We start from the raw sequence: 23323 nt of genomic DNA on the forward strand, positions 1-23323 counted from the left end.
ATTATTTTTGTACATTTTAGGATTATTTTTTAATAAAGTTTGCTACAAATTCAATTTGTTTTCTTGGCTTTCTTATGATCCTGTGTAGGTATAAATGAATCATTCAATCCCCCTCACGCAATTGAAAAAGGAACAGAAGTAAAAGAATGTAGTCATTTTATTTACTTTGGGCACATTGTTACAGTATAAACCCAAAGGACGGATGTCAGCAGTAATGGCAACAAAATTAAGACTATAACTCTGAGGCTGTTTTCAAAAATCCATTTTTGAAATCTGTATCTTGAAAAATGTTGCAGTAGAATGACTAACGCCAGGTCTGCCTTGGGTTTTAGAAACCACCCCATCAGTTAGATGTGGAAAAACTGATTACTGTTATTAATCTTGCACGTATGAGTCTTTATTATAAATTTTCTCTGCCAAAATGTTTTAAAGCTGTAATGGGTAATTTGAAGCCATGACTACAAATGTCATATGCATAAAACCAGACTTTTTACACCCAGTAAACGGCATGCATAGATGACATGCAAAACTTTATACATTTTTACCAAAATAAGAAGAACCTGACTTAGTTGAGCACTTCAGAAACAGTGCCACCATTGTGACTTTGGTACAAACACATCACTAAACACTGAAGTGAAAGCAGGGAAAAGAAAAAGAAAAAAGGCATGAATAAAAATGAGCACAGGCAAAGACGCATCTGAGAACCCATATTCATCTCCAAGCTAAACAACTCTGCTTTAACTTTTTTAATAACATTTGAGCAGGTATATTAACCTAACCTGAGCAGGGAATAACATAAGGTAAAAAAAAAAAAATCACAAAGTCACTGTCAAATTTGATGATATGACTTATTCCTAACATTACTGATAAAACATGCGTTGATGTTACTACTTTGAGGTAAGGAAATGCAATGAATAATAAAGCTGAGACACACCAAAGGTTGTTGAGTCTTATAATGGTAATGCCACCAAAAATCCATTTTTAAATGTGGAGCTTTATATAGTATTAACTATATGTATTAATCTTTGTGGTTCGTATTTATAATCAGTGAGCACAACGGTAAAATTAATTAATTATAAACGGCTTATCTGTTCCAACTGTTATGAATATGTTTCTGAGCCTATATCCAGAAGTGGAATAAGTTGGGAACAAAACTTTACAAACAGCCATATTTCACTGGAATAATTACCTAGCTGTAATTGTCATGTTTTGCTTTAGTCAATTCTGTGGCCTATTGAGTTTATTCAATTGAATTAAATTTGATTCACTGCAGAAATGACTCTCTCTCTCTCTCTCTCTCTCTCTCTCTCTCTCTCTCTCTCTCTCTCTCTCTCTCTCTCTCTCTCTCTCTCTCTCTCTCTCTCTCTCTCTCTCTCTCTCTCTCTCTCTCTCTCTCTCTCTCTCTCTCTCTCTCTCAAAAAAAGTCAGTGCACCCAATTTAAGGTGCGCTACATGGGGATAAACAATTAATCAGCCTTTTGCTTCCAGGCTCCTTCAGTGTTGCTTACAAAGTTCCAAAAAAGTTGTGACCGTATGTCACATGAAAATTAAAACAAGAAGCAGTGTTTGTAATTCTGCTTTGACCAGTATTTAAATGCAAAAAGACAACATATTTTACCATATCAGTATTGTTTTTCTGTAAATATGTGTCATTCTGACATCAATGCCTACAGTTTGTTCCAAAATAGTTGGGGCATGAGCAATTTAGGACTGCAAATGTTAAATGCATAGTAAACATTTTAGAATAGGTGATGTACCCAAGTTTGGGTATACAAGTACCATCCTGGAAAGGCCTAGAGTAAGGATAAAAATGCATCTGCAAATAGTCCAACGTTCCTCATCGTGTTTACAAAGGTTTTAGGTATTTCACCTCTACAGTGCATAATACTGTCAAAAGAATCCAGGAATCCAGAAAAATCTGCATAAAAAAAAAAAACATAAGGACAAAAACCACAACGGCCCATGACCTTCAATCTCTCAGACGGCACTGCATAAACCACCAGCATGCTTCTGTGATAGACATCACTAAATGGGTTTGAGAATACTTTGACTGTTCACTGCATCTGTTCACATCCACTAATGCAAGTTGAGACTACTATGCACTATGGAAGCCGTATGTCAATAACATCTAGAAATGCTGCCGACTTTTCTGGGATCGAGCTCATTTGAAATAGACGGATGCACACTGGAAACGTTGTGATATGTCAACCTTTCAGATTGTTTATAATAACGGAAATAACAGACGTTGTGTTCTCCAGGGCAAAGAAGAAAAGGAACATCCAATTGTTACCAGTGCGAAGTTCAAAAGCCAAAAAAAAAAAAAAAAGTACACTTTCAAACCTGGATCAATTAGTATCTTGAGTCTGAAATGATTAAATACTGTTAGAAGGAAAATGTAACACAGTGGTAAATATGCTCCTATCCTGACTTATTGGAACATGCAGGCAGCATATTTGCATGGAGCAAATACTTACAGAAAATTTATAAGACAAACTGTGCTTTGTACCATTTTCAGTTTAATATAGGTCAATTTTCTTTGCTTTCCGTTTTTTTTTTTTAACCATATTACATACCGTCCCAACTCTCATCACATTAGCTGAAATTACACGTGCCTCCTACATAATTTAAAGTTGGTGATAACTAATACTAACAATTTTACTTTTCTAACAAGCACTAAGGTCTAATTTCTGCCCCATAAGCTTATGGATGACATTACATAATTCCACAGTAACAGACACTCAAAGGGCTGCTACCTTAAAAGGTCTAGAAAGAAAATCAAAAGTGAGCAGGTAGGAACTGGCTGTAGGTTTTTGATTTAAATTACTTAAAATTATGGCTATTCACCTTCTTAATGATAATGAACATTTTCTTACTGTCAGGGTTTCATATCACTGTGAGAGAATGACTTGACATCTCAACACAAAAAAAGCACAGAGGGTCACGTGTTTGAAAGAGATTTATGACTGTTAAGATCCTTTTAAAGGCCTAAGACTGCTATCCTAGCTTGCTAATAAAAGGACAAGTTAAATTGGACTCAGGTCAAATTTTTCATGGCTAGTGCCAAATGTTATTATGGCAGACATGTTATATGTTCATCCCTTTCTACCACTGCTACATACAAAGCTCCATCAGCCATCACGTACTTCAACTCATCCCACATTATCAAACAGACTCTCTAAAAATCCATTTGGTAGGTTGTGGGGCACAGAGGGGGGGGGGGGCTGGATGGAACTGCCCAGTAAGCAGGCATCAATGTTGGCATCAGATGCTTCCAGGCACATGCTGCAGAGTCAGTGACACATACTGTCAGGGTGGAGAGGGCACCCCCACTGAAATCTGGCAAGCGACACAAAAGGGTTTGCTTTGCTTGACATTCTTGAGTGTAGTAATACCAGTCAGTGGTGATGCCAGGTTGGTGAGCAGGGGGCACTAGAAGCCAATTTTGCCTCTGGTCATGGAGTAGCCTAGTTTGGCCTCATTGTTGATGAAGGACATAATGCCAAGGTAAGTCTCTATCAGGAGGGGCCGCTCCAGCAGCAGCACCCCGTTGGCCCGTCCTGGGATAGGGCACTCCTTGTAGGCCTTCTTTACAGCCTGGATAAGCTGAGTTTTAAAGTTCTCCAGCTGATGGATGAAACAGTTAGGTCATTGGCAATCATCTACAATTTCCTCACAGCAAGTCAAGTGTTCACTGTAAGCTTAATGATGATAGGGGTTAAGGTTATTTACACTTCAGTCATGTAGAAGACGTGTTAATTACACTGATTTGATCTGACATGAGTGAAGAACAAAATAGCGAACAGCAGGAATTGCTGTGATCACTCTAAGTAACAATAAAAGGAAACCACAAAGAATACTCTTTAATTTACCTGGCAGAGGGAAGCCACCTTTTCGTCAGCGTGGGCCATTGGGTGCTCTGTGAACGTGGCGTAGGGCATGTCTGTGGACCAAGGGTTCCAACGGTTTAGGAATGAAGGCCTCGGCCGTTTATCCCACTGTACACGGACACCAGTGCCTTCTCTCCTTCACACAGACATGCATACAGACAAAGAGATGATAACTCCTGCAACAAGAATGGTATCATTAATCTAGTTATAACCTAGATTACTGTAGTGTTAAAATAACCTGAATGACCACCAACTATTGTAAACAGTCATAACACTGTAGAACACATTTGCAATAAATGCAATAATCTAATGCCTCCCAGTCATACTGATTAAATACATGCAAAATAGAATCAGATTACAAATTTATTTAGAATGTGTCTCTTCCCTTCCCTCTTAACCGTATGTCTTACTTGTTGAGAGATTTGGGGGGAAACTCAAACTCCCCGACTGAAATTGTGTCCACGGCATTCAAGGAAATTCTGATGACCTGCTGACATTGCAAGTTTATGAAGTCATATTTGCAAACCAACAAGGATCTGCAAAATAGCACAGCACACATCAGCAAGCTATGAGCAGATAAACTCCCACAGTTGACTAATAAAATCATGTGAATGTGAGTCTGAATTGCTTCCGCACCTCTCCGTTATCAGCACTAGTCTCTCCTTTTCATTGTTCCAGTGATCAATTCTGTAAAGATAAGCAGGCCTGCGTAAGACTCCTCAAAGTTGCCAGGAATGCACATCATTATTTGACAAAAAATTCTTTGACATAAATCAGTAAACAAAATATCATTTTGACTTTGTAATAAACAATCTAAATTATACTTGCATGCATTTTTAAGTGCACATGAAGTTCAGTTGCTTGTGGTTAACTTTCTCTATAAGCTTTCATTATTACATTGATTTATTATATAAATGACAATAATACTATGCTTGGGATATGTTGTCCAGCTTGAATACAGAGCTGAATAGAGAACAACAGTCTTGCAAAACTTTCTTTAATAACTGTATGACAACTTGCTTAAGCATTTGGTAAGAAAACAAGAAAGGAGAAGACTCACTCTGCCAAAAGCCACACACTCAGAACCTCCCCATCTTCTGAAGGCAAGGCCACTGTGCGGATATCGTTCACTGCTTGCTCTATGGTTCCTGGCTGGAGAGTAAAACAGATGGTTCGATTTCTGTGGCATTATCAGTGTATCTGATATGCTAAGCCTTACACTGGTTTCATTAATTAGATCAGTTGGCACCATGCTGGCCTTGGGTATGACTGCACCAATGTTTACTCAAACTGCTCAATAATGATATTCCAAAGATTCAATCTGTTGTTTGGAATGTTCCCTCATAACGGGTCAGAAAGGAAATATGAGCTACAGTCAGCATCAAATGTACAATGATTATTGATAGTTCACCGTTTTATCTCTTTTGAATAGCCTATAACTCGACCTTCTAAAAGGGCCATCTATAAAGTACCAGCTGGCATGCTGAGGTCTCACAGTGGAGGCTCTGCATCCTCATCTGATGCATCTGTTTTCCCTTAATTGTTTTCACCACACTCATTATGGTCTGGGCAATTATTGGATACTTGGATACTCATTTAACGCTCAGTCAAGTAATAAATGTGTTAAAATGTGTCCTGGATGTATCTGTTTGACTAAAAGCATCACTAGGACAGTCCATAGAAAAATCATCCTTTCCAGCTGATCATTCCACACTGCTATTAGTAATAAGTATGATTAGTAATTAGACACTAGAATATTTTACTACTATGCCTATAGTGTTATACAAAGTAGTCTTAGACAGATGTATAATCATGGGGCCCGAGGTGTTATAATAATAACTGCTACAGCATTTAAGGTGGTACAGGAAATAAGACGAGGACTTCAGCTTCGTAGTTTTATTGCTGAGAGTATTTTTTGATAAGGTGATTTTTCAAAATATCGTACCTAGTGTGTGGAGCTACCTATAAATATCCACTACAATGGAATATTTCGACAAGGTAGCAGGCTATGGATGGCCTTACTTTCATGTAGGTTAATGACATTAAACTGATGCACAGCAGCGTTAGCTTGCATGTGGCAATATTAGTACGACTAATTCAGAGCACCCAGTGATGTACAGGAGAAAACAGGACAAAACGCAGCGAGCCCTGAGCATTTTCATTTAACACACGGTGTGATAGAGGCGGTTTTTGGAAAATCTCATTCATTCTGGCCACAGAGAAATGGAGCTTAGACCCGGAGTTCGACTTCAGTGGTCTACCAGATGCTGAGGCAGTCCGCGCACACGCTCAGTCTCCTTCAAAATGTTATATTCAGAGGAACTTTAACAGATAGCGAGGTCTTACTAACCGTCATGTTTCCTAAATAGGAAGAGTAACTGTTAGAGGTGAAACAAATGGCTTCTTCTTATTGATATTCTTAGACAGATTATGCTTTTGCCTTGGATCTAAAATCTAGTGTAATCCCACAATGAGGCAGGTTAACAGAGTAATAACTAATGTAAACACTAAGCCTTTAATGTGAGGGGATTAGCTCCTCAACAAAAAAGCAGGATGGACGGATGGATGTGACTGCACCGCTGCCTAAGGCTACGTTCACATTACCAGGCCGAAGTGGCACAAATCCGACTTTCTGCCCTAATCCGACTCAGATCTCATGTCTTCTGTGTGGACACGCAAATCTGATCTTTTCAAATGCCGCCCCAGTCGCTTTCATATGTGGTCCTAGATCAGATATGCATCGGACTCGTGGCCATGCAACCTTAATATGACGCTCAGATCTGAAATCACGAGCTTTTCCGCCACTTTTCTCATCCGGCGTTTCCATGGCAGCAGCGCCGAACAGCGGTTAAAGGCTGTAAAGAAAAAATTAACGGTAAATTAACACGCGACCCTTTTCACCCTCGCCTCGCTCTAATAATGATCAGCTGAGAGACGAAAGTAACGGTTCTAACCGTTAGTTTGTTTGCTGAAGATGCACGTGACGCACGCGATTCATTCACGTGACGTTACTGAGTAGGATGTGCGCACGCGGGTCATGTCAGGACGCCGGTTCGTCCACATTAATGGCAGATTTGAATCGCTCACCTAAACGAGTGTGAACCGCCCTGTCAGCGCGTTTCAGCAACGGGGACTGTAATGTGAACGCAGCTCTGTGTACTAAGTAAAGATAGCCGGGGGGCGGGGGGGCGGTGGGGTCTCACTGAGCTCGCAGCATTTCAGACCTTTCCCTGCAACTTCTCTCTCATCAGTCTCAGAACAAGGTGGTGTCCATAGGAACACCAGCTAAACCTGCATAAGGGCTCACCCAGGACGTGTAGGGGCCGCTGCTCTGAAATCCCGGACGCGCTTGCGGCGGAGTTCAGGTTAACGGTGCGCGTGAAGTCACATTCTCACTGAACCGACAACTCGCGTGACTGCGGGAGGTTAACGGTCACCCCGACTAACTTCAGCGGCGTCACAGCTCCCTGATAAAACCGCTTTCAGGATGACTGGGTTAGTATTTCTGGGAGCAGGGTAAATAAAGGGGGTCAAATCACGTCATCAAATGCCCACCGGTGGAACTGTATCAATAGCTGGGCCAAACTGTAGAAAGCTGTCGTGACGTAGGCTGAAGCCGCACGGTTTATTATTATTATTATTAATAATAATAATAATAATAATAATAATAATAATAATAGCACGATGGGAGGATAATAACTGTAATAATGCAAATTAGCCAGCTAGCCAGATAAGTAGCTAGCCAGCGTGGCTGCCGCGGACTGGCCGACTTAACAGTGATTAAGGACTTGGTTTACGTTCTTACCCTAAACACGAAGTAATCCTTGACTTTCGCCTGCATCGTTGGGTTGTGGACGCGAAAAGGCGTGAGTTTCTGTAGCGGGGAGCAGCAGGCTACGGCGGCGGCTTCAAAGCCGCGACTGTGACGGGCCGCAGGCGGCGTGAAGGCAACCTCCACCCCGTCCTCCACCTCGGCTGCGTGTAGCACTGCGGCCCCAGGACTCTCGGGCTCCATGGAGTCGTTCAGCTGCAGCATCGTGTCGGGCTGAAAGCGCAGTAGTCGACAGTAGCAGAGCGTCAGGACACACTCGAATAAACGAGCCCGTGTGAGCTGAACGGAGCCGCTTCCTGCAGGGAAACGCCGCGCAAGCCGTCCGAAGCTTGTTTTGCTCAGTGAGAGAAACACCCACCTGCTCCACTCCTCCGACGCGATGCTCATTTCCTTAAAGACACACATCAGTACGATCTGATGCTGGACGTCGCTGCCGCGTCCAGCGGCGTTTGTTTTGTAATCACATGTGAATTAAACCGGTATCGTTTTGTGTGTAAAGCTGTCCGATTTTGATAAGTTCATGCTGGGACTGAGACGCACGAGCTGATCTGATCTGATCTCTGATCTTAAAGCTCGAACCTGGAGACGCTGCCATATTTCTGCAGCTGTAAAGGCGTATAGGTTGTTTTAATACGTTGCGTGGCCATAAACTGAGAGATGTACCGGTGTTAAGATTGAGACCATGACTCGGTGTATTCTTTTTATTCATTGGACCTCCCAGAACATAAACATGGCGAGATACTGAAAGGACTGTAGAGATAAATGAACTGGACAGAATGATAACACGAGCACCGAGGAACACAGAAGAGGAAGCACAATGAAAATGAGAAAAGAGGAAGGAAAACAAATAGAATGAACAAATGAATAAACATGTGAACAGAAGGGCAGCCCATCACTTGTGAAAGAAGGAACACACAGATTATCTCAGGAAAACTAAATGAATCAAACGAAGCCAAACAGAACTAGTCCTTTGGTGCGTGATGTCCATGTTTATGGACAGTCGACTTGAGGCTTTTATTATTTAGTTATTTATTTATTTTTTGTTAGCAAGCTCCAGACTACATGTTAGCTGAAACCCATTACAGTAACAGTAAACAATAGCATGATTTGTTTCCCTTCTTTATTTCTTTTTTTACCTCTAAAACACAATTTGTCTGCATGTGTGAACATCATGCAATAATGTGCAGTTGCATAAAGTACTATTTGTACATCTCAGGGATTAAAAAAACTCAATCTGCCTATAGTTTTGATAAAGAATTAAACAATGTTTTTTGTCTTACTGCCTAAATAGATGGAAAAGAACATTTATACAATGCATACATTTATTGCCACATGTGTCCAATAGTTTATAGACGCCTGCTCACCACCTCCTCCACTTTTGACACAGCAACAGCCACCCTTTGGGAAGACTTTGCACTAGATGTTGGAGCATTGCTGTGCGGATTTTATTACATTTACACCTACAGCGTTTAGCAGACGCTCTTCTCCACAGCGACTTACAGAAAGTGCTTTGTCTGTCTAGAGAAAGTGGCTTTTCTAGTTACCGATAGATTAGAGAGAAAGACGGTCCTGAGCTCAGATACGGCTAGAAACTAAAGTCACTGTAGATACGGAGAGAGAAGGAGCAGAGTTGAACACAGTGCAGTACAATACACTACAGTCAATATTTAATTCCATGCTCATTTTTATTTCATGTAGCTGCTAAAGCTTTAGTAAGCTGAGGTACTGTTGAGTGGTTAGTTCTGGGTCACAAACATGATCTGATCCTACAGTTATGGAGCTCCATCACTCCAGAAAACAGTTTCACTGCTCCACAGACCCTCCAACCCCACTTCATCACCTGAAAAAACCTAGAGAGATCAATAGAAACTTTACAACCACAAATCCTTGGCAACTGATATTAGAAATGACACTGAAATTTACCAAAGAGACGCACGACACAACTGATCAGTTTTGAGAGACTAAATATCAAGCCATTTAAAAAATAATTATTACAATATGATATAATAGGTCAGTGTTTTTAAGCCACTCGCTATTATGCCACTCATTAAGCCTGTAACTGTGTGAATCAGTAGGCTCATTGTGTATATAATGTCAGTTCAGTGCCCTCATACACAGATAAATGCAAATGTAAAAACAAAGCACGGCATTCATATAAAAAGCACACAGGTTTTTATTGCATATCAATTTCATGTATAAATTCTTCATAGCATTGGAAAGATTACATTTGGTATACATATCTATTCTACAGAATTAACATCAGAATCATGTCTTTTCCATGAAATTTCTCTAAAGTACATCTTCAGTAATCACAAGCATGAAAAAAGAACTGCAATTTCAGAATTATTATTCTACAATCCTTTCATTTTTTTCATTATTTCTCTCCCACAAGCATATTGTTTAATTCAATAACCATCTGCCCATTGCATTTAAGGCAGTTAACAAGGACTTAAAGTCAAACCTACTAACCTAACCACATGTACAATAAGTGCATCTACAAATTCATTTTTTTATGACCATTTTTTCTTTTTAATTTAAGATACACATTTCACAAATGGACACCATTATGACCGCTAAAACACAAGTCATGCACAATAGGTTTTTTGTTTTGTTTTTTTTTTGTTTGTTTTTGCTTTTTTTTATTAAACAGAAGCGATATACAACTCAGATTCAAATGAAACAAGCACCATCTATTTTCAAACCCATGTTTTCAACTAATTTTCAGACATATGCAACATTACTCTTTTTTGAAATATTATACAGTTTTATAGAAACCATAATTACCTATGGTTTATGGTTTTACATTTATTTTGTATTGTAACAGTGGGCCAAAAATAATGTCCATATTAAGTTCAGTTTGTGACCATTCTTTCGTGTTTTTTCCCCCAATGTGTGGATCAATTTCTCCACCACCTACAGCGCTTGTTTGTTACAGTAGTATGTGACATGAACCTCTCCATATGTAATATTCCTAAATATGTCCAGCAGTCCTAGTTAGTAGGGAGCACATGTGAACTCCTATTCATTGTACAGTGAAAATATATTATTGAAATTGAGAATGTGGCAAAACGATACGAGGCGCCATCTTGTGGCACACGACTACTATAGCACTCCAGGTTAAAGTGAATACTTCTTGCATTCTTTCTTTTTCTTGTGGTGTATATTCACTCATACTGGAGTGGTTCCTAGTGCCAGCATGCTGTATTGTCTCTTGGGTTAAAGTGCTTGTTAAAATCACACAGCCTTTTTTGGAGAATCTTATTTAAGCTGGACCCGAACTAACTCTGTAGCTCATAGACATGAGTGCCCTGTATTTAAGTGCTCATTTGCAGTTTGCACTGCACTCCAGAGGGAGTGCCCTAAGTCATATGCAAGGAGAGTAGACAAAGAAAAAGACTGTGACAAAAGAAGTAATAATGATAGATGTGATTCCATCTGGCTCCCAAAATGACTGAAGATAAAGGGTTTTTGTCAAACAGAAGTTTGATACATTAGTCACACGTTAAATCTACTCTACACATTCATCATGAGTTTGTGGTTAGTCATTTTCTTTATTTGTACGATTCATGCGCTGGATTCACAGTTCATCCTGCACTAGGACTCCCGAGCCCTGGTGCTAGGCTAAAATGCGTATACAGGGAGTGTGCTTCCTGCTCAAACCCTAACTACGCTCACATATCAGCGGTGATGTTAGGCCTCACAGCTCATCATTTGATCCCACTGATTAAATTCTATTCTAGCCTCTTCCATTAACAGCAGCTGCTTTTGTTTGTAAGAGATATTATTACATAATAAAATCACTCTCTGCAGTTGGTTCCAAGGTTTAAATTTTAGCACATGCGCCCATTAAACATAAGCAACTCACCGAATGGTCTCTGGGTTCCCATTACAAAACAGGATGTGTTAAAGTGTTTTGAATACAGTGGCACACAGACAGGGAGTCAAGCTTTCAGAGTGTGTTACAGGGTCTTTCTGTTGCTGTAGTTAAAATGGGTAGACTACAACTGACAGTATGATTGATTATGAGTGTAAAAATGTAATGCCCCACTATTCAAGTTACCTGATGCTTTAATCAAAGAATTTCATTGAAAAATTTCAACCATTTGTTCAACATCAAACACTGCACATACAGTTTGAAATGGTTGAGCAAACGAAAGACAAAACAAACCTCACAATGGACACAAATAGACTGGTGCCAATACTAAGTTGTCATAAATATAACAGGTAATTTTGTCATTTAAATTTTGGCACACCGGTCTCTATACAATAACCTTCAGAGCAGTGCGAGATCACGCATCTTAATCGTATTTTTCAAATTTCATTCCTTCAGAAAAGTAGAGTGGGTGAGATTTTTTTTTCTTGAGTCATTTTTCTTTTATGAATAATGAAAAACTAAAATAAATAGAAAACAAAAACTCAAATCAAATGTATAGTGTGAGTAGGCAATAAGGGAGAGAAAACACTACTAAAACAGTGGCAACAACCACTGTGGAAAACAATAAATGATTGTCCAAGAAAAAAAGGGTTATTTGGCACACAACACTCTTTGCTACGAACTTTCAAATTATTTTGTACATCATACAACAATATCGTACAAATTTGGTCCTTCACTAAATAATTATATTAACATTTAAGCACAGATGTGCTTGAAAGGAAACAATACTGTTTATCGAAGAACAAATCACATACAAAAAGAGGATAACCTTAGTGAATGCATGAGGAAGTTAAGAGGATACTCCAAATGCCTCCAAAGGAGAATAATTTAACTCTTCAGACAAAATTCTCAGTTCAGACAAAGGCCTGTGTACAGCTAAAATTATAATCATGATAATCGTGACAATGCAATACATGTAATTGAGCAGTAATGCATTGCAGAAGTTTTACTGCTCTAAAAATGATCAACAATCAATTGTCCAAATCTCGCTCTTGGAGGAACGATATAAAATGAGGTACATGATTAGAAATGAAAGTGACACCAATTACTTCTACTACTCACTCACCTCTTTTTGATTTTTACATTACATTTTGTAAATGGGTGTTCCAATTGAACCTTTTAACAGTGCAGTTGTGGCTTTTTGGAGACATCTAGAGGACAGAATGCAGAACATTAACCCTGTTCAGCTTGCAGACATCCTGTCTTTTTGAAGTGATGTGCCCTCCTGTGGTCTGACCTGCCCACTGCATGTCCACTCAACCAAATGGAGGATTGTTTAGGAATATGGATGCATTAGTGTACATGTAAAATACCTTTCTTAGCCACTGCAGACCCTCAGAGCAACCTGCTTTAGTCATGCAGTGCATCACTTTCGCAAGCATGGTTGCCATGATAGTAAATGATGGGAATGGGGTGATTTGTGAAGTCACTGGTACATAGTAGTCCTCCTAGAGCGAGCTTCTGTGGAGAACACTGCAGGTTCGGCAGCTGGTTTGAAGCCAGGAGTGGCAGACAGACTGGGTACTGTACTGCATGGCCAGGAGTGGTCTGGTCTGTCTCTTTATCTGTGGTGGATAGGAGATCTCTACAGCTCTAATGGTTTGTGTCTCTGTTTTAGCCAACAGTCCAGTTGGCTGAGCTCCCTCCTGAGCCTCTTTTGCCCTACTAAAGTGGTGGTTCTACTGTAAGCATTGCTGTTCTTCATGTGCTTTTTTAACACATGCCTCTCTTACATGTCTTTAGCCATCCTTTCCCCTCTCTCTCCCCATCTTTTATTCCGATCCCTCACTGTCTCCTTGCTCTCTGGGCTTAGATGTGGTTGAGTGGATGAAAGGAGCTGGTTTCTGAAGGGCCTCCTCCCATGTTCAGCCAGGCATCCAGCGAATTCTGGGAGGACGGGTGCAGGGGGTTGTTCTCTGACAGAGAGAGCATCATTGCATAAGCCTTTAGGAGCAAGGAGAAAACAAAAGGAAGACGAACGTGTTTAAACCAACAAGTTGTTCCACATAGTGCAAATTTAACTGAAATCTTATATTACAGACGATAAGAACATACAAAACCATTCAAATAATAATAATAATAACAATAATAATAATAATAATAATAATAATATGATATGAGAAAGACTATATGAACTAAAATAAGGCTTTGAGACCAAATATGCGGTTAGTAAGCAAAGATAAAAAGCCATGTGTTAGTTATGTTAATGTTATTGTGTTATCTGGTAGACAAGGGGGGAGATAAGGAAAAGTGTTTGAGAGAGAGAAAGCTCCGTTCATCTGCACAATACAATCCAGGGTGTATAATAAAAGTAACCTATAGAAGGTTTTACAAAAAAATTAACTGAGGGTCTGTTGTCAGTGCTAACTCCACTAGCATAATACGCTGTTATCTGTCAGTCAAAGTTTTCCTTTTTAAATTAGAAAGTCAGCACTGACCATATGGACAAACATTTAATGACCTCTTTCTTGTACCTTGGGTGGGTGCAGTGACATACCTGGGTTTTAGCCTGCCTCAACAGTGTTTCTTTCAGCGCCTCAGACTCTAAGGAGGTGTTAAAAATATCTTTAACGTCAAAGGGCTCATCACCAGGCTTATGGAGCTCCAGGCCCTTGGGGAAGCCCGGCAGAGGCTCCAGATCTAACAGTCCTGCATCCTCCTCAATACACCTGCACCAGGAAGGAGGAGGGACCAGGGAGTGGGGAGAGGGGACCCTCAGTTAGCCCAATCATTTGACTGGAGCTGGATGGGGTGTGATTATGCAGAGCATGCAGAGGGCAGGAGTGGTGGGATGGTGCAGAATGATGGCATTATGAAGACTTGGTGTGTATATACATGCAGGCACAGAACTAAATATATGTATGTCTAGCTAACTCAAACTTTCTGGCCATCTATGATTTTTTTACACCATTTCAGCCTAACTAAGAGGATTGTTGTTGTTATAAACCACATCTGTTTAAGCAAAATATTCAGCATAACAAAATGTCTTTATACTTTGGACAGAAAATGAGGTGGGGACAGCAATACCACTGGAGCAATGGAAGCCATACACCAATATGCACTGTGCATAGTGCACACATTCAACAGCACAATTTTCAAAACATTGTTTTATTTCCCTAGATATATTAATTCATAGACGTAACATAATTATTACTGTTAATTGAAGGCCCAAGTTGAAAGTCTGCAGGCTGATGATGTTGACATCTCATGGTTACTGCTGGCTACTCTGTTTACACAATGTTACTGTTGAACATTTTTGTCCTGTGCTTTCATGTGCTTTAGCTTTATTTGCATATCACATGCAAATACAAAGATGAATAAGGCTGTTCTATGGGAACTTGATGCAACAGGAGGGCACAGAGAAAACATCATTGCTGGTCTTCATGGAAAAACATGTAGGACCATGATGCTTTCATCTGTCTCTTTATGGATAAATACTTCATTGTTTTTATCTTCTACGTACTGGCTTTGAAATTGTAGCAACTGACCATGTCCTGGCAAGCAGCTGACCGTCATGAGTGCACTTGGCTGTACAATGAAATTTTAATGGCAGCACAGATTCCTGTACCAAGATGGGTGAGACACCACACTATAATACTATACAGTTCTAACCTTCTATCTGATATCTCCTCTACCATCATTGTTCCTCCAAGTTTTGATAAACTGCAATAGACAGCTACAACTATGTTGATTAGTCTTGTTAATAGAAAACCCAGAAGGACAGAGATTGAGGTGAACATGATTGCATCACTGAAAAAAGACTGCAGGCATGTAAAGAGACAAAGCCTGTCAAGAGTTACCCATCATGATTTTCTTGATTAAGTACTAGCCTGTGGGAAATGATGCTGTATTGCTCTTTTATTGCCCTTTATTCGTGTGCTGCCATCATGGGAAATCAGTCTCAAGTAATAGCTGTGCTCATTCCTTCTCACAACAGAAATTAACAGAAATTTAGAAATTTCTAAATCACCGGCTTTTACATTTTTTAAGAAACCCCTAAATTTAGCGAGACAACAGAAGAGACGCACAGATGTGTGATGCCTAACACTCCACCATTGTCAGCGTTAGAGCATTTAGGTTCTTAATGATAATATCCCAATAGCTGTCTAACTTGGGTGTATTTCTGTGTTTTGATACAATTTTGTTGTTTCCAATCGATCTCAATATCTTTCTTAATATGAGCTGGGAAGATACATAGTTGTCCCATTATGCATGTGAGGTCTGCTACCAGCCATAGAGCTATGTTGTAGACTGTCTTAGGAAAATTGATAATCACTCAGCAATAACAACCTAGTAAATTTCAGAAGTTACCGAGTGGGGAATTGCCTTCACCAGACACTTTTATAATTCCTGATAATAACATCTTATCTTTGGTCTTATCTTTGGATGTTATTACACTAATAATCTTATCTTTGGTACTTATTACTGTAATAATTCTGTGTAAGGTCATATGTATGTAGCTGGACATACTGTTCTCATCAGTGAACAATGGTAGAGTGCTTCTTGTGAATACGTGGATGAATAAGGCTCATTTCAATGAGAGTTGTATGAGATATGTCTCACCTGCGCGGGTGTTCATAGGCCATAGAGAGAGGAGCCGATTCCTCATCATCTTCGTAAGTGCCTTGCACCATGGTGGCGGGAGAAGCCGTCTCGTCCTGTGACTTTTCCGTAAGCGAGCCTTCCTCATCTTCATCATCTCCCTCAACCTCCTCTTCCTCCTCCTCTAGTTTGGAGCCTGTGATGGCATGGCTCTCAGGATGCTCCTCTTCTGTCAGCTCTGACCTGTAAATCCCCAAAGTGCAAATGTGTAAAGACCATCCAATTTTTCACCTCTTAATTGTAACACATCACTTGCATTTACTGACAAACAACTAAAAAAGCCTGAAAATATACTTTATACCAGTACTCTGTTAAAACTATTCAAACAGCCACAGTGCAAAGGCAGCTTATATTACAGACATGTAACTGTATGGTATTTATCTATCTATCTCTCATTTCTACTTTATTTCCCATGAGCACAGACATAACATAGTGAACTAGACTTGAAGTCTTTATTTTGGTTTCTATGGTCTCATACACTGATGTTTGACTACCACAACATATGCTCATACAACCAAATGAGCTCACTTCATCTTTCCTCAGATGGGCTATTTTACCCTCAAAGGTCCATGACAGCAGATCTCCTGTCATAGCCTGACTGCCGAATATCACCACTGTGTGCTGTGTTCCTGCCTCCCAATTACTATTCATCATTTTAGAATGACCTGTGATTCCCCTGCCAGGCCCCAGCATGAAAACACGCAAGGCCCCTGAATTACAAACACACAGGTTGTATAATTAACGACAGACGTTTTGGTGATGATGAATTAGCTAATCCCAGAGAGGCGAGACAGACTGGTCCAAAAGGGTCAGCTCCAATCATCGCGGCTTGTCTCAATGCCATAGCAAATGGCTGCTCTGCAAACTGCCTATCAGCACCATGCTATTCCATTACTTCTTTCTCCCTCCCCTTCTCTATTTCTCTCTTTCTTGCTTTTTCAAACCATACTGTTCCTCTAATGGTTATGATCTCATTGCCTTCACTGAGCCTGTCCCCTCAAGTCGTTTCGCGTCTCAGTTCTCAAATGGGTGTCCATCAGAACAGACTTTAATGGCGAGTGCTTGGGGAGAGAGATCGACTTCGGAGGTGGGTGGTTTGGCTATGTGAGGGGTTGACTTATGAAAAAAAAAACTAGCAGGAGACGAGAAAAACTGCTTGTTTTCCATTTTCCATCGAGCTTAAATATCCCGTAATCAAATTGGGCCCTGGCTCGGGAGAAAGTCCATGCCACGCGGAAGACAGCAGCGGGCCCTGCCACAGACCTGCGCTTTGTCTCTCAGTCTAAACATGTCAGAACACTGTTTGCCTTAGCTGGAGGGGAGGATGAGGGGGGCCTCCATCAATGTAGTGCACAGATAAATGCCTCAATCTCAGGGTCCCCAGGGAGGGGTAAACCTGTGGGTCTGTCTTGAGCCCACAGCCCCCCATAACCTGTCAAGGGGGCCAGGCCAGACCCACTCTTTAAACATTGTCAGTCCACCAGCAGGGAAATCCCCTTCCAGCACAGGGTAGGGTAAGTCACAGAGGACAGATAACTCCTTTTTCCTTTTCTACTCAAGAAAAAAAGAGGGGGGGAGCAAACAGAAAGAGAGAGGGGTAGAGGAATTTGAAGGCATCACCAACACACTTTTGTACCTGTCACACCAGAATGACAGAAACTGAAAGAAAGAAGAAAACGAGAAAGCAACAGACACCAGAATGAAGGATGCAGGAGGACCCATAAGAACAGTCATATTGCAGCTGCCTGTCTCTCTGAACTGGGGAGATTTGAAGAGAGACAGAAAACAGAGCACTTATTTGAATTACAGATATTAAAATGCCAGGCTTGCTTGCTCTAGATGGGGACGAGACTATTGATCCCAGATGGCAGGGCGAGAGCTTTCGTGTGTCTGGATGAGGCCGGGGCATCAAGGCTCCACTGGCATGTTTGGGAATGAGCTAAAACTGGGGAGGACCATTACACGTCTGAGAAAGAATTCATGTGCCTGTTTAAGCTTTTATTTTCACAGACACTGCACTGCAGTGCTCCTTCACAGAGCATTTGTAGAAATAAGAGTCAGCATTCCAGGCTTAAACAGTGCTCTGAAAGCAGTCTGCGACCAGGCCACACACCTCATGCACTCTGACGGCTCTCGTATTTGGCAGTAATGAGTTTTGTTTGGTGTTTTCCTGCGCTGTGAAAGGTGCTCCCCAGCGTGTATCTGGCTACAGTTAATGCACAACAGAACTCAGTGAAGCTGAAATGAGTCATTGAGGTGTTGCACCTCTCCCTCTCTCTGTTTTGAAGGCAAAGTTGTGCAACCAAACACGCACATTGTGGATTGCACTGAAAGCAGATTCCACAGTCTACCACTAGGGAGCAGGCTTTAGCCTCAAAGATCACACTGAACTTCAAGACTCCAGGACATTATGCTCCAGGAGGGACTCCAGGAGTTATGCACTTGGTTACTATAGCGTCAAAACATAGTCATGTTGTGCATGTGTGTATGTGTGTGCATGCATTTCTACCTTTTTTCTGAAGAGCTGCAGGCTTGGTTCAGCTCGCTGTTAGAGATGAAGTTTCTAATCTCTGAGAAGTATGAGTCCTCCTTCTCGTCTAAAAGTGCATGATTGTCAGGCTCTGAGTTTGGAGAGGAGATATTTGTACCCAAATTTGAAAGGATCCCAGAGTGTTGACTCACTGACAGAGAGACAGATGGACAAAGGACAAGAGAGACTGTTACTCTTTAGGCTTAATACATAGCAATGTACGTAGTGCATAGTTACAATTAATTTCTGATAAACCTAACTTAATTAATAAGATTCCATCCATTTCTTACATTTCACACATACAACCTACCATCCAGTTTGAAAATAATGAGAAAACAGATCATGGCCGCAATTGAGCTCTATTGACTATGTCCAGTTTACCAGTTGTGGTGGGAGGTGGTGGTTTACCTGGAATATTTTCATGCTCGTGTTTTTTTAAGTGGCGGTCCAGATTGGTCTGCTGACCAAAGCAGCGGTTACACAGGTGGCACTTAAAGGGCTTCTCCTTATTATGAATGTTACGAACATGACGCTGGAGGTTAGAGGAGATACTAAAGGAACGGTCACAGTATTTACATCTGCAAAAAGAGAAGAGAGAAAAAGTCTGAGTGAGGTCAGTTACATGTTCAGCTATGTAAACAATAATCAGTAGCCATAGAATGCCACAGTGTAAACACGGCTGCCACATTACAGGCTATAGCACTTATTAGACACAGTTGTCCTTGCAGTGCTGACAGTAAAATCAGAGCATGCACCTTGAGCCACCTTGAAACTATTGCTGGGCCTGTAGTCAGAGGATGGCTTGCCAAATAAAATCCATAAATCAATAAAACAATCACAGAGACCCAAGTATGAACAATATAATATTCAGTTTGTATCCAATGATTTGAAAATTGCATTCCTGTCTGGTTAAGCAAGCTTCCTTCACTAAAAAACCTTCACTCTAGAAGGCTGTACCAAGAATTGTCCCCTCCAGTGGGGGAGAAAGGTAATGCTGCCAACACTGCTCAGTCATGAATTTACTTAGAATTTTTTCTAATACGACAAAACTGGTTAAAATTAGGCAGCCTTTCTCTTAATTCAGTTTTCACACAATAACATTGATATATAACAGTCACAAGCTCTTTTCTGGCAAAGCAAACAATAATTCAATAAGCCATTTTGCTTTCATCTAATGTGTCTCTTAATGGGGGAAAAAGGTCATCCTTGATTTTCATGTTTCATGAAAGGCTTGAATTACAACACTTCTCCTCAAATGCTGAACTTGTACCCACTTTATTTAATTATTTGCAGATTAATTAGAAGGAATTCAAGTCTGAAATATAAATAAAGTCTTGTTTCTCCAAGGCTGGTTGGGGACTCTTCAGTGGCTCTGTGTATGTGTGTGCCTGAGGGCCATGGGTTAGCCTCCTCAACTACCTCTCTGTGGCCTGCTTGTTCGCGACGACAGCCCATCCAGAATAGGCCGGAGAACATCAATTTAATGTCCTGATAAACAAACACGGCGGCGAGGCCACGTCAAGAGCCCTACTGGACACTGCTCCTTTTGTTGGGTGGCCCGTCTTGGTCTGGACTCCCGCAGCCGCTTGCAAGGTTGACTTTCAGGGCTAATTGCTTTGGGAAAATCACTCGTCATCAAGTGCTCGGAATAAAGATGCAGGCCCCTTTTCATGTTCCAATTTATTTTTCGCCAGTGAGTGTGTGTGTGCGTCTGTGCTCAGACTGATTTTCCAGACTTGGCGCATCATGGTTCATAGAAAATGGTAAAATGCCAAGACAACGTTCCTCGTTTTCATTTTCTTTTTTCACTGGCCTTTTCTACCCCCTGTTTTGTTTATTTTTATTAGCTTGTCCAAGGGGACTTTAAATTACTTCATCATCTTTGCTCTTTTTTTGGTGTTACAAGGACTGTACATGGAGCGTTACAATCTGAATGGGGTCTTTCAATGGTCAGCCCTAGTGGGCCAATTTCGCTGCAAAGACTAGAGCCGATAGCATCTAGAGCAGGCAAATAGCCTACTACAATGAAGCATGAAGACGGCTGAGTGCAGTCCGGCTCTGATACTGGCCCGCCTCAGCCTTATTGCCTCAAAGTGAGGAGGGGAGATGATGGTGATGTCTGCCATTTGTTAGGGTAAATTGTTTCTAAACGAGCTAATCAGGGGATTGTTGTGAAGGAGCCAAGCATGCAGTGGCCACGTCCCATAGGAGGTTCTCTATCTAACGGACTGCCTCCACAAACCACTTCGGTAGATGTGGTAAACACAAAGAGTTGCAAGATTCAGGCTGAACTTGCGTTCACGTTCCCGGAAAAAGCCCTTAAATTAGCCAAGGCAGAGGTGACCCAGGTGATTTCAGAAACATAACTAAAAAGATAAGGTAAACGTACAACATAAGATATAAGTGGCCATAGGCACTTAAATTTGCTTGAATGGATGGAGATGGTGCAGATGGCTTAAATGGCTTTCTTAGCACCACTATACAATCTTACACTTTACCACTGCGGAACTTCAAATTATTGGTCTGTTAGAGAAGGTAGACATTGGCCATCAGACATGTAGGTTCGAGTTCATTTTCCCCCATTAGCCTACTGCTCTGCTTAAGGCCACAGCATCGTGCAAATCAAAGGCTCCCTCTACAGAACACCCTCATCCTCACCAAGTAGGGCTGTGTGTGGCTGGAAGGGAGCCAAATCTGTGATAATTAAGCGGCTCTATAAACAGTGCAAGGATGTCTCTAGGGCGCTATTACCGTCCAACATTGTCCAGAGCTTGCTCTACCCACTTTAACTCCAGAACATCTGTACAGACAAAATCAATCTTCCTTCTCTTTCTCCAGCTCCACTTTTTATTCTTTCTTTCAGTCTCTCTTTTTTGGCTGTGTCTATGCAACCATCACTAAAGCATGAGGCTGTAGTTCATGTGCTGATCAAATAGCAAAAAAGTGCCCATTTTTCTTAATGTCTGTTTGTGTCTGTGTGTCAAGCATGAGTGAAATGCATTTCTCTTGCTTTGTAAAGTAGGCATGTCACAAGCAGGAATAAATCTTTAGATTATGGAGTGATGTCGACACTTCAGTATTTCAGTCTCTCATGTTTGCATTGGATGACTGTGTGGCCTCGGATTCACATAGCTGAGGTTACACTCTGTGTGCATGTACATTATAGGGGGTTGGCTTACTTTTAGGGCTGTGCGTAGGTATGTGTGTGTGTGTGTTTTCGAGCAGCTTACCTGTAGGGCTGTTCTCCCGTGTGTGTTCGTAAGTGCCTGGTAAGATTAGCCGACCTGGGAAAGATTTTCCCACAGTACCTGCAGCATGTGAAAATGGGCTTTTATTCAGCTAAGCAAAAACACAGCAATGAATGTCTGCAGAATCATGAAAATAGGTGAGATTGACTATTTCCATAATTAATTACTATTAATTGATTACTAATACGAGTACATGTTACAGCTTTCAGACAGATGGCTTGTGCATACCTGCAGGCATACCGCTCCTTGCCTTTGCGTAGGATAGCGTCAGACAGAGAAGGGGGAGGGGAACGGAAGTTAAAGAGGTGGTGTGAGGAGTGCTGTAAGGAATTGGGAGCATCCAGTTTCAAAGCACCAAAGCTCTCCAGTTTTTCAGTCATGTTCTCCATTGCAGACATCTGAAAAGGTAAGAGCTCTTGATCAGGTCAGGTCAAGAGCATAACAGCTGTGTAGGCCTAGACCATGCAATGAATGCCACTTATAAGGCCTTGCAAAAGAGTCTGAAATTTCACCAGATTGAAACAGTCATGAAGTAGCAATGGCAAGTGGAAACTTGCTAGATGTGTCACAAGAGACTTTAGTGAGATCACGTTCTGATGTTGGACAGTTAGTTCTGGATCACAAATGACACTTCACAGTATCATCACAGAAGTAATCAATGGTGCTCTATCACTCTGGAGAGCACAGTTCAACTGCAGTACAGCTCTATTCTCTCTAACCAATGGTTGATACTGGACATTGCGACCTTAGACTCATGCGTGGCTGTTTCAGGGCATACCAACTCCTCTGTCAGCAATGAAACCATCTTATACTTTATGCACTGATTACAAGGATACTTTTGGAAATACATTACAACATACATTTAGTGCAGCAACAACCACATGAATGCGATATCAATGTCAACCTTCATGTAGAAGGCTGAGTTAAGCTTCCACTGCTAAAACCAGTGAAGCACAGCTTGAAAATAATAGTACCTGACTTGAAAGAGTGCTCTTCTGCAAAAGCTCTGGTGAGAATGGCATTTTCCTTGAAAGGGGACTTCCCCTCACTACTTTCAGGGTACTTGGATCCACAGACAGTGCCTTGATTCTGAAATCTGAAGCACACTAGGTCTAATCTGGCACTAAGAACTACTTTCAATGAGGAAATTTTCTGATGAAGATGCTTTTAACCAAAGTTCAGATTAATCTGGCCTGAGAAACTGATCACTGGAGTTCAGATTGTGACTTAGATTATGACCTCTTGGAGATATTGTCTTGTTTCCACCTACCTGAAGAACATAATAACTCA

At 41.0% G+C, this 23323-nt stretch overlaps 2 protein-coding genes across 9 annotated transcripts in view; both read right to left on the reverse strand.

The window, feature by feature from the left end:
- Positions 1-139: 139 nt before the first annotated feature.
- tprg1l (tumor protein p63 regulated 1-like) lies at positions 140-8293 on the reverse strand. The gene is made up of 6 exons (XM_017705815.2): positions 7693-8293; positions 4948-5039; positions 4524-4574; positions 4298-4423; positions 3870-4023; positions 140-3624 (listed from the first exon to the last, which is right to left on the reverse strand). Exons 1-6 carry the CDS (start codon positions 8122-8124, stop codon positions 3430-3432), a joined length of 1050 nt encoding a protein of 349 aa, XP_017561304.2. The 5' UTR covers positions 8125-8293; the 3' UTR covers positions 140-3429.
- Positions 8294-9874: 1581 nt separating this feature from the next.
- Positions 9875-23323, reverse strand: part of prdm16 (PR domain containing 16) — a 234939-nt gene continuing 221490 nt past the window's right edge. For 7 of the 8 annotated variants that reach the window (XM_037536151.1, XM_037536155.1, XM_017705810.2 and 4 more), the window contains 7 exons: positions 22262-22431; positions 22016-22093; positions 19194-19363; positions 18765-18936; positions 16217-16438; positions 14151-14322; positions 9875-13597 (listed from right to left, as the gene is read on the reverse strand). In XM_037536151.1, the coding sequence (XP_037392048.1) occupies positions 13463-13597; positions 14151-14322; positions 16217-16438; positions 18765-18936; positions 19194-19363; positions 22016-22093; positions 22262-22431 (1119 nt within the window). In that variant the 3' untranslated portion in view covers positions 9875-13462. The remainder of the gene's footprint in view (positions 13598-14150; positions 14323-16216; positions 16439-18764; positions 18937-19193; positions 19364-22015; positions 22094-22261; positions 22432-23323) is intronic. The other variant, XM_017705804.2, reaches the window with a different exon arrangement.

Source organism: Pygocentrus nattereri, chromosome 29 (genome assembly GCF_015220715.1).
Source record: "Pygocentrus nattereri isolate fPygNat1 chromosome 29, fPygNat1.pri, whole genome shotgun sequence".
NCBI classification, from domain to species: domain Eukaryota; kingdom Metazoa; phylum Chordata; class Actinopteri; order Characiformes; family Serrasalmidae; genus Pygocentrus; species Pygocentrus nattereri.